Source organism: Nomascus leucogenys, chromosome 22a (genome assembly GCF_006542625.1).
Source record: "Nomascus leucogenys isolate Asia chromosome 22a, Asia_NLE_v1, whole genome shotgun sequence".
Lineage (NCBI taxonomy): Eukaryota > Metazoa > Chordata > Mammalia > Primates > Hylobatidae > Nomascus > Nomascus leucogenys.
In genome coordinates this window covers 125150862-125164534 of record NC_044402.1, presented here as the reverse complement: position 1 = coordinate 125164534, position 13673 = coordinate 125150862, and the positions used below count along the sequence as shown (strand labels likewise).

The 13673-nt window shown below is 36.9% G+C and overlaps 1 protein-coding gene across 1 annotated transcript in view; it reads left to right on the top strand.

Annotated features, from left to right (window-relative positions):
* The window catches only part of CUL3 (cullin 3), a 113722-nt gene that overhangs the window by 67711 nt on the left and 32338 nt on the right, over window positions 1-13673 (top strand). The window contains exons 4-7 of the mRNA XM_030802796.1: window positions 4602-4762; window positions 5729-5843; window positions 8070-8298; window positions 12985-13130. Coding sequence (XP_030658656.1) covers window positions 4602-4762; window positions 5729-5843; window positions 8070-8298; window positions 12985-13130 — 651 coding nt within the window. The remainder of the gene's footprint in view (window positions 1-4601; window positions 4763-5728; window positions 5844-8069; window positions 8299-12984; window positions 13131-13673) is intronic.

The following is a 13673-nucleotide window of genomic DNA, read 5'->3' as shown; positions in this document are numbered from 1 at the left end:
TTATCTCTTATCCGAAATGCTTGTGACCATAAGTGTTTTCAGATTTCTCATTTTGGGGGGATTTTGGAATATTTGCGTATACATAATGAGAGATTGTGGGGATGGAACCCATGTGCTAAACATAAAATTCATTTATGTTTTATATACATAGCCCAAAGGTAATTTTGTACAATAAGTAATTTGTACATGAAATAAAGTTTTGGCTGCAACCCGATGCATGAGGTCAGTTGTGGAATTTACTTGTGGCATCATGTTGATGCTGAGAGTTTCAGAGTTTGGAGAATTTTAGATTTCAGATTTCTGGATTGGGGTGCTCAAAACTGTATGTGTTCTCATCACATGCCTTGGCTTCCTTTACTGAAGCATCATTTTCCTCTATACACAGCATTCCTGAAGAATTCATCAGTTCTGACTGGTGTCTTTCTGCCTTTTTGCCAGAGGGCTTTAGATAGCAGACATTGTAGGCCATAAAGTAATAGATTTACCTCCTTTAGTAGCGATACCATCACTGTGCTTAAAGTTGGGACGGGAAATCCAAGCCCTGGGAGACCGGTAACAAATAGAAAGGGAAGAAGTAGTGAAGTATACATGTATTTGATCCTGTGTGTATATTATTTTTTGGTGAGAGGATTAAGTTTCATAGGAAATGATATTAATGTTTTAGGGATTATCTTTACCAGCCGTTTGTTTAACTGAGGGTCACAATGAATGAGTGACTTACTTAAGGTCACATAGCCAGTTAACAGTAGAGCCAGGATCATATAAAGAATTCCTAACTTCACATCAAATATTATTCTTATTATTAGCGGTTTTGTATTAAAAAGTTACCATAAATGATAGATCCCCCTTAGAAAAGTTTGATAATTTCCGTACAGCCCAGTAATTCCTCTTAGAATCCACCCAAGAAAAATGAAAGCATATGTCCACAAAAATATTGTACCCGAATGTTTATAGCCACATTATTTGTAATAGACAAAAAATGGAAACAAGTCAAAGTATCCATCAGCTTATAGATAAGCAAAATGTGGTATATCCATGCAATGGAGTGCTGTTTAGCCCTAAACAGAAGGAAATACTGTTGTATGTTACAACATTAATAAACCTTACAAACTTTATGCTTAATGAAGGAAATCAGACACAAAAGATTATATATTACGGGATAATTATATGAAATGACCAGAAAAGGAAATTTATAGAGACTGAAAGCAGGAGTGAACAAAGGACTTGTCAGAATTGCCAGTACTTTCTATTCTAGCTGCAAATCCCGATAAAAGGTTCTCTCACTACTGTTAGGCTACTTTTCCAGTATAATCTTCCATATTCTTCGCTTACCAGTTGAACTTTGTGCTTATAGAAGTTCTGTTGTGTTTTTCAAACCTGTGTATTCCAATTGTACTTACTATTAATATACAATTTAATATTGTGTAAATTGATAAAATCTTGTGGAAAAAATAAAATTTTTTATTTGGCAAGCAGGATTGGATGCTTTGGAAAGACTTCCTAAAAGCAAATGGCTACATACTGGTTTGAATTAAGTGTAGGTAATTTAAGACATTGGAGTGAAAATAGTAAAAAAAAAAACCTAGAAGGATTTTACATTCAGATTACTTCACAGATGCCTCTAGTTCATGCTTCACCTTAATGAAACTGAGCTAGGAATGCTAGACAATTTATTATGTATGAGTGTTTATAAGTACACTATTTGTTTTCTTTTTGAAATGGGGTCTTGCTCTGTCGTCCAGGCTGGAGTACATTGGCACTGTCTTGGCTCACTGCAGCCTCCGTCTACTGAGTTGAACTGATTCTCCTGCCTCAGCCTCCCAAGTAGCTGGGACTGCAGGTGCGCACCAACACGCCCGGCTAATTTTTGTATTTTTAGTAGAGACAGGGTTTCACCATATTGGCCAGGCTGGTCTCAAACTCTTGACCTCAAGTAATCCGACTGCTTCGGCCTCCCCAAGTGCTGGGATTACAGGCATGAGCCACCGCACCTGGCCTGTATGTATACAGTCTTGAGCTTCAGTCACAGGACTCATTTTCAAAGAAAGTCCTGATGTCTGAATGAACGTTTATATTTTTAAATTAAAATGTTTAGGATGCAAGTGTGTGTATATGTTTAATAGTTTCCCTGTTTTACTACCTGTCTTTAGCCATTCAGATAGTGGTTTTGATCACATTGGTTAAAAGGTATTCTCCTGTCTCTGGTGCTTTTCTATACAATATATACTTATATGTAGAACTTAGAAAAATCAAATTTGTAAAATAGTTAAGTTAAGCAATAATAGTGATCATTTTTATAATAAAAGGGATTCTTGTTGGTTTTTGAATTATTAAAGTTATGCTAGTTTTTATTATGTACATATTGTTCTATGCTGAGAAGTAAAACACAATTAGTTATGACAGTAGGAAAAGGTTGGGCCTGGAGATCATGTGAGATGAAAGAGGAGGTTTACAGGCGGTGGCTCACACCTGTAATCCCAGCACTTTGGGAGGCCGAGGCGGGTAGATCACGAGGTCAGGAGATCAAGACCATCCTGGCCCACATGGTGAAACCCCATCTTTACTAAAAATACAAAAATTAGCCAGGCCTGGTGGTGGGTGCCTGTAATCCCAGCTACTTGGGAGGCTGAGGCAGGAGAATCACTTGAACCTGGGAGGTAGAGATTGCAGTGAGCCGAGATCGCACCACTGCACTCCAGCCTGGCAATAGAGCGAGACTCCATCTCAAAAAAAAAACAGTGTCAGCCATCAAAAGAAAGGAGGGAGGCTGGGCTCGGAGGCTCGCGCCTGTAATCCCAGCATTGTGGGAGGCCAAGGCGGGCAGATCACAAGGTCAAGAGATCGAGACCATCCTGGCCAACATGGTGAAACCCTGTCTCTACTAAACATACAAAAATTAGCTGGGCGTGGTGGCAGGCACCTGTAGTCCCGGTACTCAGGAGGCTGAGGCAGGAGAATCGCTTAAACCTGGGAGGCAGAGGTCGCAGTGAGCCAAGATCGCGCCACTGCACTCCAGCCTGGTGACAGAGCGACACCCTGTATCAAAAAAAAAGGATGTGGTCAGAGGGAAACTTGGAATTTAAGATCTTGAGGATGGAAGTGTGAAGTCCAAGAAGTTCAAAGTCATCAATAAACATTTTGAAATCACGAAAATTGATGTTAAGATTTCAAAAATGGGAGCTTGTGCCGAGATTATATAGAATGTAGAAATGTGAGCACTGAAGAAGATAATATAAAAAATAGCTTTCCTTGTTATTAGGTGTATACCATCATACAAGATGAATGAAAGGAGAAGGTTGGAGGAATGATGTCATATGCAGCAAGGACTGCATGTAGAGAATTTAATTAAAATTGTTTGGGGCCGGGCGTGGTGGCTCACAGCTGTAATCTCAGGACTTTGGGAGGCCAAGGTGGGCAGATCACTTGAGGTCAGGACTTTCAAGACCAGGCCAACTGATGAAACCCTGTCTCCACAAAGAAATAAAAAAATTAGCCAGGCATGATGGTATATGCCTGTAATGTCAACTACTCAGAAGGCTGAGGCAGGAGAATTGCTGGAACCCAGGAGGAAGAGGTTGCAGTGAGCCGAGATGGCACCACTGTACTCCAGCCCAGACAACAGAGTGAATGAGACTCCATCTCAAAAAAACAAAAAAAAGTTTGGAAAGTTGATTAATATTATTCTGGTTACATTGTTAATATGGTAGAGCTCTGTTCGTGTTCACCTTATTGTTAGCTATAACCTGTAGATTCATTTTCAAGAATCTGGTGAAAGATATGGACTTTCTTTCCAAAGTACTTAAACGTGAACAAACATATAATAACTTACTAATTTTAGAAGGCTCACAGACCCAGCAAAGCCCAGAGAGATCCCTGTTGAGACGAGAAAGGAGTTATATTACTAATCCTTCTGTGCATTACAAAAAACAGTAGTTTTATTTCAGTGTATTTTGCTATCAATATGGATTTTCAGGGAATGCACAGCACTTGTGGATTATCTGTGCTCTATAAACTGAGATATCTATAATCATGTTGGTAAGAACTTGAAAGTTCTTTTACTATATCTAATATTATATCTGTTTGAAGTGACAGTAAGTAGAGGTGTTTTAATTATGTAATACTTAATGCTGTTCTATTTTATGCATTAAAACCTTTTAATATTTATCAGTAACAATCAATCTAAGTTGTATAAATCCGTACTTTATTCAGCTCTCAATTTTACCTCAAAGAATATGATCTTCAGGTACAGTATTTAAGAACGAACCATGTTTGAGTATGCTGTAGCTTTGGGGAGAAAGTGTGCTACCTTACTATTTACCTTTTTTACTCTGCTTTTTTCTTCCTGGCTATGATGCTTACTTTTTACCCTTTTTCTTTAGGTAAATGGGCCACCATTTATAGCCATTGTCAATTGTAAAAACTTAACTTTATATAACTTGAGAGGTGCTAGAAAGTTGCACATTGCTTAAGATTGTTTGAAGTGTTTCTCACCTGAAAAATGATTGCTTTTGGAATTTTATTTCCTTTATTTGTTATTGTAGCACACAATAATTATTATGTTCACAAGAACTGTACTCACATTTATATGACTTTAACTGTAGGACCGTGTGTATGTACAACAAAATAATGTGGAGAATGTCTACAATTTGGGATTAATTATTTTTCGAGATCAAGTTGTACGTTATGGGTGTATTAGGGATCATCTACGGCAAACTCTATTGGATATGATTGCAAGAGAGCGGAAAGGAGAAGTTGTAGACAGGTAAAATTTCTCTCTTTACTCTTGTGGTTTTGGTTTTAGTGATTATATCCTGAGAACGATTCACTGTCTTAGTTTTATTAAAATAAATAAAAGCTTGAATGTTCAGCACATTGGGAAAATCCTCAGAAACGTAGTATCAGAGTTAACAGTTACCCAGAATTTAATTTGAAAGCACACATCTTTTATATTTTTAGAAGAGACTATTGTAAGCTTTTATTTAATATGCTTTTCAGCTAGTCGTCACTTTTGGCTTTTCATTTATTTTTCATGCCAGCATTTTTTTTCTTTTTTCTGTGTAATAACATTTGTATTTTTTTTTCTTTAAGGGCTTTTGTCCTTCATTCCTAACATTTTTGAAGAAAACTATTGAACATAGTCTAAAATGACTAAGAACTGCTGTGCCCCTTTTAAGTCAGATTTCATCCCCCTTCATAACAATGATTGCAGTGTCATTTTGGTGATGCTGCAGCTAAAGTGGCTTGAAATGCAAGATTTTTTTCTCTCCTTATCTGTTTTCAGAATAGCTGTTAAATGAAAATGTGTAAAGTTCTTTTTATTTTGTCTTTGGTGCTTGATCAGGATTGTCCAAAATCCATGTAGTGCAAAAAGTTATATTGCCCAGGAGTAGCTGTATATTGGACCCGTGTCTGGCAGTACAGCTTAATCTGTCTATCTCCCTGTCTCCCTTCTTCCAGATGAACAGCCTCTCTGTGTTTTCAAATACATAGAAATATTTAGACATTTTAGAGTAAGAACACCTTGAGAGAAATAGCTGTGCAGTCAAGATATGCTTTGCAACTTAAAATTAGGCTAAATCCTTTTGTTTTACATGAGTGCCCTATTGGAGATTGGTCACTTCAATAAGAGTTAAATGTCCTGAAGATATTTTTACCTACTTCTTTTGTAATTTTTATGTGAATTATTTAATGTAATTTAATTATGAAGTGATATAACTTTTTTCGACAGAGGCGCAATAAGAAATGCTTGCCAGATGTTAATGATTTTAGGTCTCGAAGGAAGATCAGTCTATGAAGAAGATTTTGAGGCTCCTTTTTTGGAAATGTCTGCAGAATTTTTTCAGGTAATCCATGAAAATGTAAATAAATAATCTTTTAAGATGTTCTTAATGTTATTTAATATAGTTACTAATTTAACTATTTTGACCTTTTTTAACTGAGGCCCATTAAGGGAGGGGAGTATGCAAAAAATGCCCATCAGCACACCTACCTCACATTCTGAGCATTCCAGTTAAGCAACTCATCGATAACAAATTGAAGAGCTTGAACTTACACACATGGTTTTTAAAATAACAGAGATGACCCTTGAACAGTGTGGGGCATAGGGACACTGACGCCCCTGTGTAGTCGAAAGTCCACATAAAACTTTTGACTCCCCAAAAACTTAACTAATAGTGTGCTGTTGACTGAAAACCTTACAGGTAATATAAACAGTTGATTAGCATATATTTTGTATATGTATTGCATATTGTATTCTTACAATAAAAGTAAGCTAGAGAAAAGAAAGTGTTATTAAGACCATTACACGGAAGATAAACTATAATTTACTGTTCACTAAATGGAAGTGGATCATCAAGGTCTTCATCCTTGTCTTCACATTGAGTAGGCTGAGGAGGAGTAAGAAGAAGGAGGGCTTGGTCTTGCTGTCTAAGAGGTGGCAGGGGAGGAAGAAAATCCACTTTCATGGACCTGTGCAGTTCAAACTTGTGTTGTTCAATGGTCAACTGTATGTTATAAAACTGTAAACTTAGAAATATCCTTAACGTTTTACTATATCTAATATTATAAATTATTTAAGTACTATAAATTCACAGCAGTACATCGCCAACGAAGTCTTATCTGCAGGCTTTTAGTCACTTAAATTACTAGTAAAACACACATAAGGATATGGATGATTCTGTAGTGCATATTTGCCTTAAAGGTTGTTGATTAAAATATTACAGGCCAATGGTACTGTTGGTAGAAATTTGCAACAGTGGTCCAACAACTAAATTGCTAAAAGTAAAGCTAAACTGGTACTAATTTGTAACGAAATGATGATAATAACAATAACTGAGTACTAGTAAACATAAGATAGTATTTATAAGGTAACTGTAACAAGGCATTTTTCCTGAAAACCGTAACTACCTGAGCAGTTAACAGTAGGAATTTTGTAGTGTTGCCAAAACAGATGTATTAGTAGGAAGCTAAAGTGTTGGCCAGGCGCAGTGGCTCACGCCTGTAATCCCAGCACTTTGGGAGGCTGAGATGAGTGGATCACGATGTCAGGAGATTGAGACCATCCTGGCTAACACGTTGAAACCCCATTTCTACTAAAAATACAAAAAAATTAGCCGGGCGTGGTGGCAGGCGCCTGTAGTCCCAGCTACTCGGGAGGCTGAGACAGGAGAATGGCATGGACCCGGGAGGTGGAGCTTGCAGCGAGCCAAGATTGCACCACTGCACTCTAGCCTGGGTGACAGAGCGAGACTCTGTCTCAAAAAAAAAAAGAAAAAAGGATTAATAGTTATTTAAAAGCTCTTATTCTCAAACTTTAGTGTATATGTTTACTGTTTTTAGACTGGGAGTGGGGTGGCAGGAAGACTTAAGTAACCAGCAGTATGCCAGCAAAGCTTATGATAAACATGATGAATCTTTCTGGTTATAATTTTACATGAAAACAAATCAAGGCCGGGTGTGGTGGCTCACGGTTGTAATCCCAGCACTTTGAGAGGCCGAGGTGGGCGGATCACGAGGTCAGGAGATCGAGACCACGGTGAAACCCCGTCTCTACTAAAAAATACAAAAAATTAGCCAGGCGTCGTGGCAGGCGCCTGTAGTCCCAGCTACTCGGAGAGGCTGAGGCAGGAGAATGGCATGAACCCAGGAGGCGGAGCTTGTAGTCAGCCGAGATCACGCCACTGCACTCCAGCCTGGGCGACAGAGCAAGACTCCGTCTCAAAAAAAAAAAAAAAAAGAGCGTCCCACTGTATTTTGGAGTCAGATGCTTCTAAACTTTTGACCCTCACTGGTGTGTATTTACTTTTTCTGCTGTTTTTTGGAGTACATTGGCACAGTTTGAAAAACATTGCTTACAGATTATGTTTTAATTTAGTATTACGTAAATACCAAAGGCTTTAAAGGATATAATTCAGACTATATCAATCTTTTGTGTAATGAGAAATTACACAAAATGCTAATAGTACTTATTTTATTTAGGCTGATTTATTATAAACACTGTAGAAACCCAGCTAAAAGCAAAAACACACTTTTCTTCTATGTTAAAAAAAATATGTTTTTTTAAATTGCAGATGGAAAGCCAGAAATTTTTAGCAGAAAACAGTGCTTCAGTATATATAAAGAAAGTAGAAGCTAGAATTAATGAAGAAATAGAACGAGTGATGCACTGCCTTGACAAATCAACAGAAGAACCAATTGTAAAGGTGGTTGAAAGGGAACTCATTTCCAAGCACATGAAGACTATAGTTGAAATGGAGAATTCTGGGCTAGTACATATGTTGAAAAATGGAAAGACAGAAGGTAAGTGTTACCGATTGAAAAATAATTAAATCCTTTTTCTGCCTTATCGATATTTTTTAAATTTTCCTACAATTAAAGCAGATAATATCAGCTTTCAAGAAGTTGTGGTGTGTATTGTTAATTTGTCTCCATTGTTAACTTTGATGGGATTTCCAAGCTTGATTCTGTCTTACTAATGAAGATTTTAGATATTTCTAATGAATTGAGCATTTCCTGTCTTTAAGTCTCATTTTACATTTCTCTTAATCCAGAAGATAAAAGGTGTAATAGTATTGGTGAGCCCAGTGAGCTCCTCATTCATTCCTGTACTTGCTGTATACCAAAGGGTGTGGGCTGTCTTTAGTCCTACATACTCTCTTGGGGTTTTGTGATTCTCTTAAAACTTAAGTTTCCACCTTAAGATTTTTGTAGACTTTCATTTGGGATTTAGTTGTGACAGGGTGCTGAAAATGCAAAAATACCTGTGTCTTCCATATTGACATACTTAGATAAATTAGATTGGTTTGGGGAACACTGAAGTTACAGAATGGAAAAGGAGGAAGGAGGAGTGCATAAAAGTAAAGAACATTTTTGAGATAACTAACATTTGTTTTTTATAGCTATTTATTTTCCTGGGGTAAAAAAAAAAAATTGTGACAAGTATCCTAGAAGAAATCACAAGTTAAAAGAACAATAACCATATCCTCTATTCTTAGTTTCTGATGCTTTGTTTTAAAACTTTGCCTTGGCCGGGCGCGGTGGCTCACGCCTGTAATCACAGCACTTTGGGAGGCCGAGGCGGGCGGATCACGAGGTCAGGTCAGGAGATCGAGACCATCCTGGCTAACACGGTGAAACCCCGTCTCTACTAAAAAATACAAAAAAATTAGCCGGGTGAGGTGGCGGGCGCCTGTAGTCCCAGCTACGCGGGAGGCTGAGGCAGGAGAATGGCGTGAACCCCAGGGGACGGAGCCTGCAGTGAGCCGAGATCGCGCCACTGCACTCCAGCCTGGGTGAAAGAGCGAGACTCCTTCTCAAAAAAAAAAAAAAAAAAAAAAAAAACTTTGCCTTTACTACTGATAAGGTATTAGGAAATAAAAAAGACATGGTCCTTTGTTCTCCCGTTTCCTAGATGAAATCTAAGCAATATTTTATCCACTTCTTTTTAGTAAAAGAAATACATACTGCCTGTTGGGGTCATGAGCTATGTAGGGAATGAAAAAAGTTTTTTAAAGGAGAATTATAAAGAGAAGGAGGATACAAGAGAAAGGAAAACGAAAGCTGGTGGGAAGTTGAGCCATGTTTATCTCTAGTGGAATCCTTACCTTGTGTTTTAAAATTGTTAAATGTTTATATATATGAGAAATCCCTGAAAAGTTATATGTAATTTTCAAAAAAAAAAAAAAAACTAGAGAGACTTCCTTTTTAAAAGACGCTTCAGTTAAACCTTTTTTGTAAAAGCAAAAAAAAAAAAAAAAAAAATCAGAAGTCATCTAGTATGTTTGCTGTGTTTTCTAAAATTGAGTTCCAAGTCCGGGGTTGGCAAGCTTTTTTGTTGTTGAATAAAATGGCTTGTGAGCCATGCAGTCACAGTGAGAAAATAGTCCTAGACAATAACAAATGAATAATCCTAACTGTGTTTCTATAAGACCTTATTTATGGGCCCTGAAACTTGAATTTCATGTAATTTTTATGTGTCACTAAATAGTATTCTTTACAGTTTTTCCTCAGCCATTAAAAATGTGAAAACCATACTTAGTTCATGAGCTGTACATAAATAGATGGCAGGCTGTATTTGCCCCACGGGTTCTAATTCGATGACCCTTCTCTAAATGGTCTCTGGTAGACTAGGACTTTATGCAAAGCATTTGCCCTGCTTAAACAAAATGAGTATTGATAAATTATGTAACGTACTGTTTAGGTATTGAATGAATGCTTTCTTACCTACCTTAGGGGCTAGGAAATGTTTGATGGAGAGGTTGTTGGGCATACCTGAAATACAGCATCTCTGTAACCTGTGTGGAGATGTATGTAAAAGGTGTCAGGTATGCCTATCATGGCGAGCACTTACGTGAATGAAGGAATACCATAACAGTACTCACCAGAGTTCTCCTTTATTTAGTACCTTAGGTTTCCAACAACACAGTAGCTATCTGTGATTCTAAGTTAAATTTTAAAATCCTGTTTTTGTCCAGGCAGGGTGGCAAACGCCTGTAATCTCAGTACTTTTGGGAGGCTGAAGCGGGTGGATCACTTGAGCTCAGGAGTTCAAGACCAGCCTGGGCAAATTGGTGAAATCCTGTCTCTATGAAAAATACAAAAATTAGCTGGGCATGATGGCACATGCCTATAGTCCCAGCCACTTGGGAGGTTGAGGTGAGAGGATCATTTGATCTGGCCTGGGAGGTCAAAACTGCAGTGAGCCAAGGTTACGCCACTGCACTCCAGCCTGGGCTACAGAGGGAGATCTGTCTTAAGAAAAAAAAGGTGGGGGGGGTTAATTTTTCTGAGCTTCCACTAGAAACCTAGTGGCAAAATGTCTTAATTGTGGTGGGCCCTGCTCTTGGAAAAAATGTTGCTCTTGTTGAGAATATAGCAGAGGCAACTTCACCATTATGAAGCCAAATTCTCATAAATTAGAAAACGAAAAACAGTTTTCTCACTGTGAATGGAGGATAAATTGGATTGGTTATTAGATGCAGGTAGCACTGTGAAATTAAGTTCAAATGGTATCTTTTTTTTTTTTTGAGACGAAGTCTCGCTCTGTTGCCCAGGCTGGAGTGCAGTGGCAGGATCTCGGCTCACTGCAAGCTCTGCCTCCCAGGTTCATGCCATTCTCCTGCCTCAGCCTCACGAGTAGCTGGGACTACAGGCGCCCGCCACCACGCCCGGCTAATTTTTTGTATTTTTAGTAGAGATGGGGTTTCACCATGTTAGCCAGGATGGTCTCGATCACCTGACCTTGTGATCCACCCGTCTCAGCCTCCCAAAGTGTTGGGATTACAGGTGTGAGCCACTGTGTCCCGCCAGTATCTTATTATTTTATGAAGTGTATATAGAAATAATGATATTTAATTTTTGAATGCCAGATTATTTTCATTTACTTTTACATTCCCTTTACCCCAACATTTAAATACAATGAAATTGAAGTAATTTATGTACAACTAAATACACAACATGTAATATCTAAGCAAAACTTACAACAACATAGGAGTGAAATAGACAAGTTGTGAACCATTTTGTTAGAAGTATTTGGTGTGCCACATTTACTGTAGTATGTGTCCATAAATTGTTGTTGCATTTGTAATACCTGTTCTAAATATGGGTAACTTGGTTGTAATTTATGGTAAGTATGTGAGAAGCTATAAAATTGCCATGTGTGGGTTACTATGGGCATATATTATTAATGGAAACTAAAATTTGCTGCTGAAAGTCACTGAAATAAAGTTTAGTGAAACTTTGTAAATCTTGCTTCGAATTATTTTTAAAATACATGCAACTTTAGTTTAAGCTCTAAACTACTCTTAGAACTGTAGACCAAGGTAGGCAAATTAGGGCCTGTCTGGTGCACTACCAGTTTGGTTAAAAAAAAAAAAAAAATCAAAAGTATTTAATTGCACATGAAAATTTATATAAACTTTCAGTGTCCATGAAGTTTTATTTGAAACATAGTCACACTGATTAATTTATGTATTTTCTGTGGCTACTTTCTTGCTACAGTGTCAGAGTAGAGTCAGAGCTCTATGGCTCACATTTTAAAATATTTATTATCTGATACTTTACAGAAAAAACATTGGTCAGCCTCTGATCTAGAAACTCTTAACTCCATTTTAAAAAGTTATTGATTGTAAAACTTTTAAAATTATTGTAAAGTTCTGACACTGTGTTCTCCCAGTAAGTTGTTATTGCAAAGAAACACTAGACATATGGGAAAACTGTATTTTAAAATCTGTATTTTAGTCTTGTGAAAAATGATATTAAAAAATGGATAGGATCCAGAGTTTTCATTCTAAATTTAAAAAGTATAGTGAGATAGACCAAATTTTGAAGTACAGATATTGGCTTAGGATGCCACCTGGGAAACATTAGGGATTGCTCTCAGGAAAATATTTAAGAAGTGGTGTTTATATTATACATTTCATAAAAACTTTACCTGAGGTGTAATGAAGTAAATCCTAGTATAGTTCATTTGATTTGCTTTCATGATTATCAGTTAAACCTTTGGAAATACCCATAAGACTTAAATTGGTTTTAAAATTTCTTCCTCATTACAGGGACTACCAATTATCTCTTAATTAGTGACCCTTTTTGTAGACGTTTTGTAGTGTCATTAGGTTTGCATTAGAGTTATGTAGGATAAAGTATTTATGAACTCAAAACTGCAGTTGCCATGTTTTTGTGACATTACTTGTTTATTATGGTTTCTGGCATCTCTTCTTCCATGTAAATTTAAATTTGCTAGGACATTTAATTGATGCTTTCAAAGCATCTCATCTAAAAGTTGTGTTTTATAAATTACAATAATAACCATTAACTAGCCTACTTTTTCATGTTTTCATTTCAATATATGTATATTTTTAATAGTCGTGTGGTCAGCAAATGGGGGTAATGGAGAAATTAGCCTTTCTAAGTATTATAGCATGAACAGAGATTCGTGTTTTTTTCTTTAATCTTTAATGTAGCCAATTTGTGTTTTCTGATTTGTAGACCTTGGTTGCATGTACAAGTTATTTAGTCGTGTGCCAAATGGTTTGAAAACAATGTGTGAGTGTATGAGTTCCTATTTGAGGGAGCAAGGTAAAGCTCTTGTTTCTGAAGAAGGAGAAGGAAAGAATCCTGTTGACTATATCCAGGTAAGTAAACCCAGAAGATTCTCTGCGTTTATGATAAAGGCATTTTGACAAGTGCTAAAAAGGCCACTTTTACCGTGCTGTGTATTGTGTACTTTCAACTTAATTGTCCCAGCAGTAAATTAATATCTGTAATTATCCTACATATTTTAGGATTTTGCAAGGTGTGCGTATTTGTATCAGGGAGCTAAAATTCAACTGCTACTTTTCATTTAACTTCTTTGATGAAGACCTTGTTTAAATAGCCTCAATCGTGAATGTGAGGTTCTTTGGTATGCCTTAGTGTTTGTATACTGTAGTATATTGGAAAAAACAACTGGTTTAAATATTTTTTGTTTGAAAATATTTTGTTTTCAAGGAGTACTATGAATAAATTATGTGCCATGTTTTGTGTTTTAATATAATCAGCTTTTTTTGGTACATTTTTTAAGCTAATTTTTTTCCCTGGCTAACCCATTCCATCAAGACAGGAGAATGAGAAACAGTGAGGAGGTTCTTTGGTTCGTTTGCATTGTATTAATACATATGTGGAAGTTATAATACTTC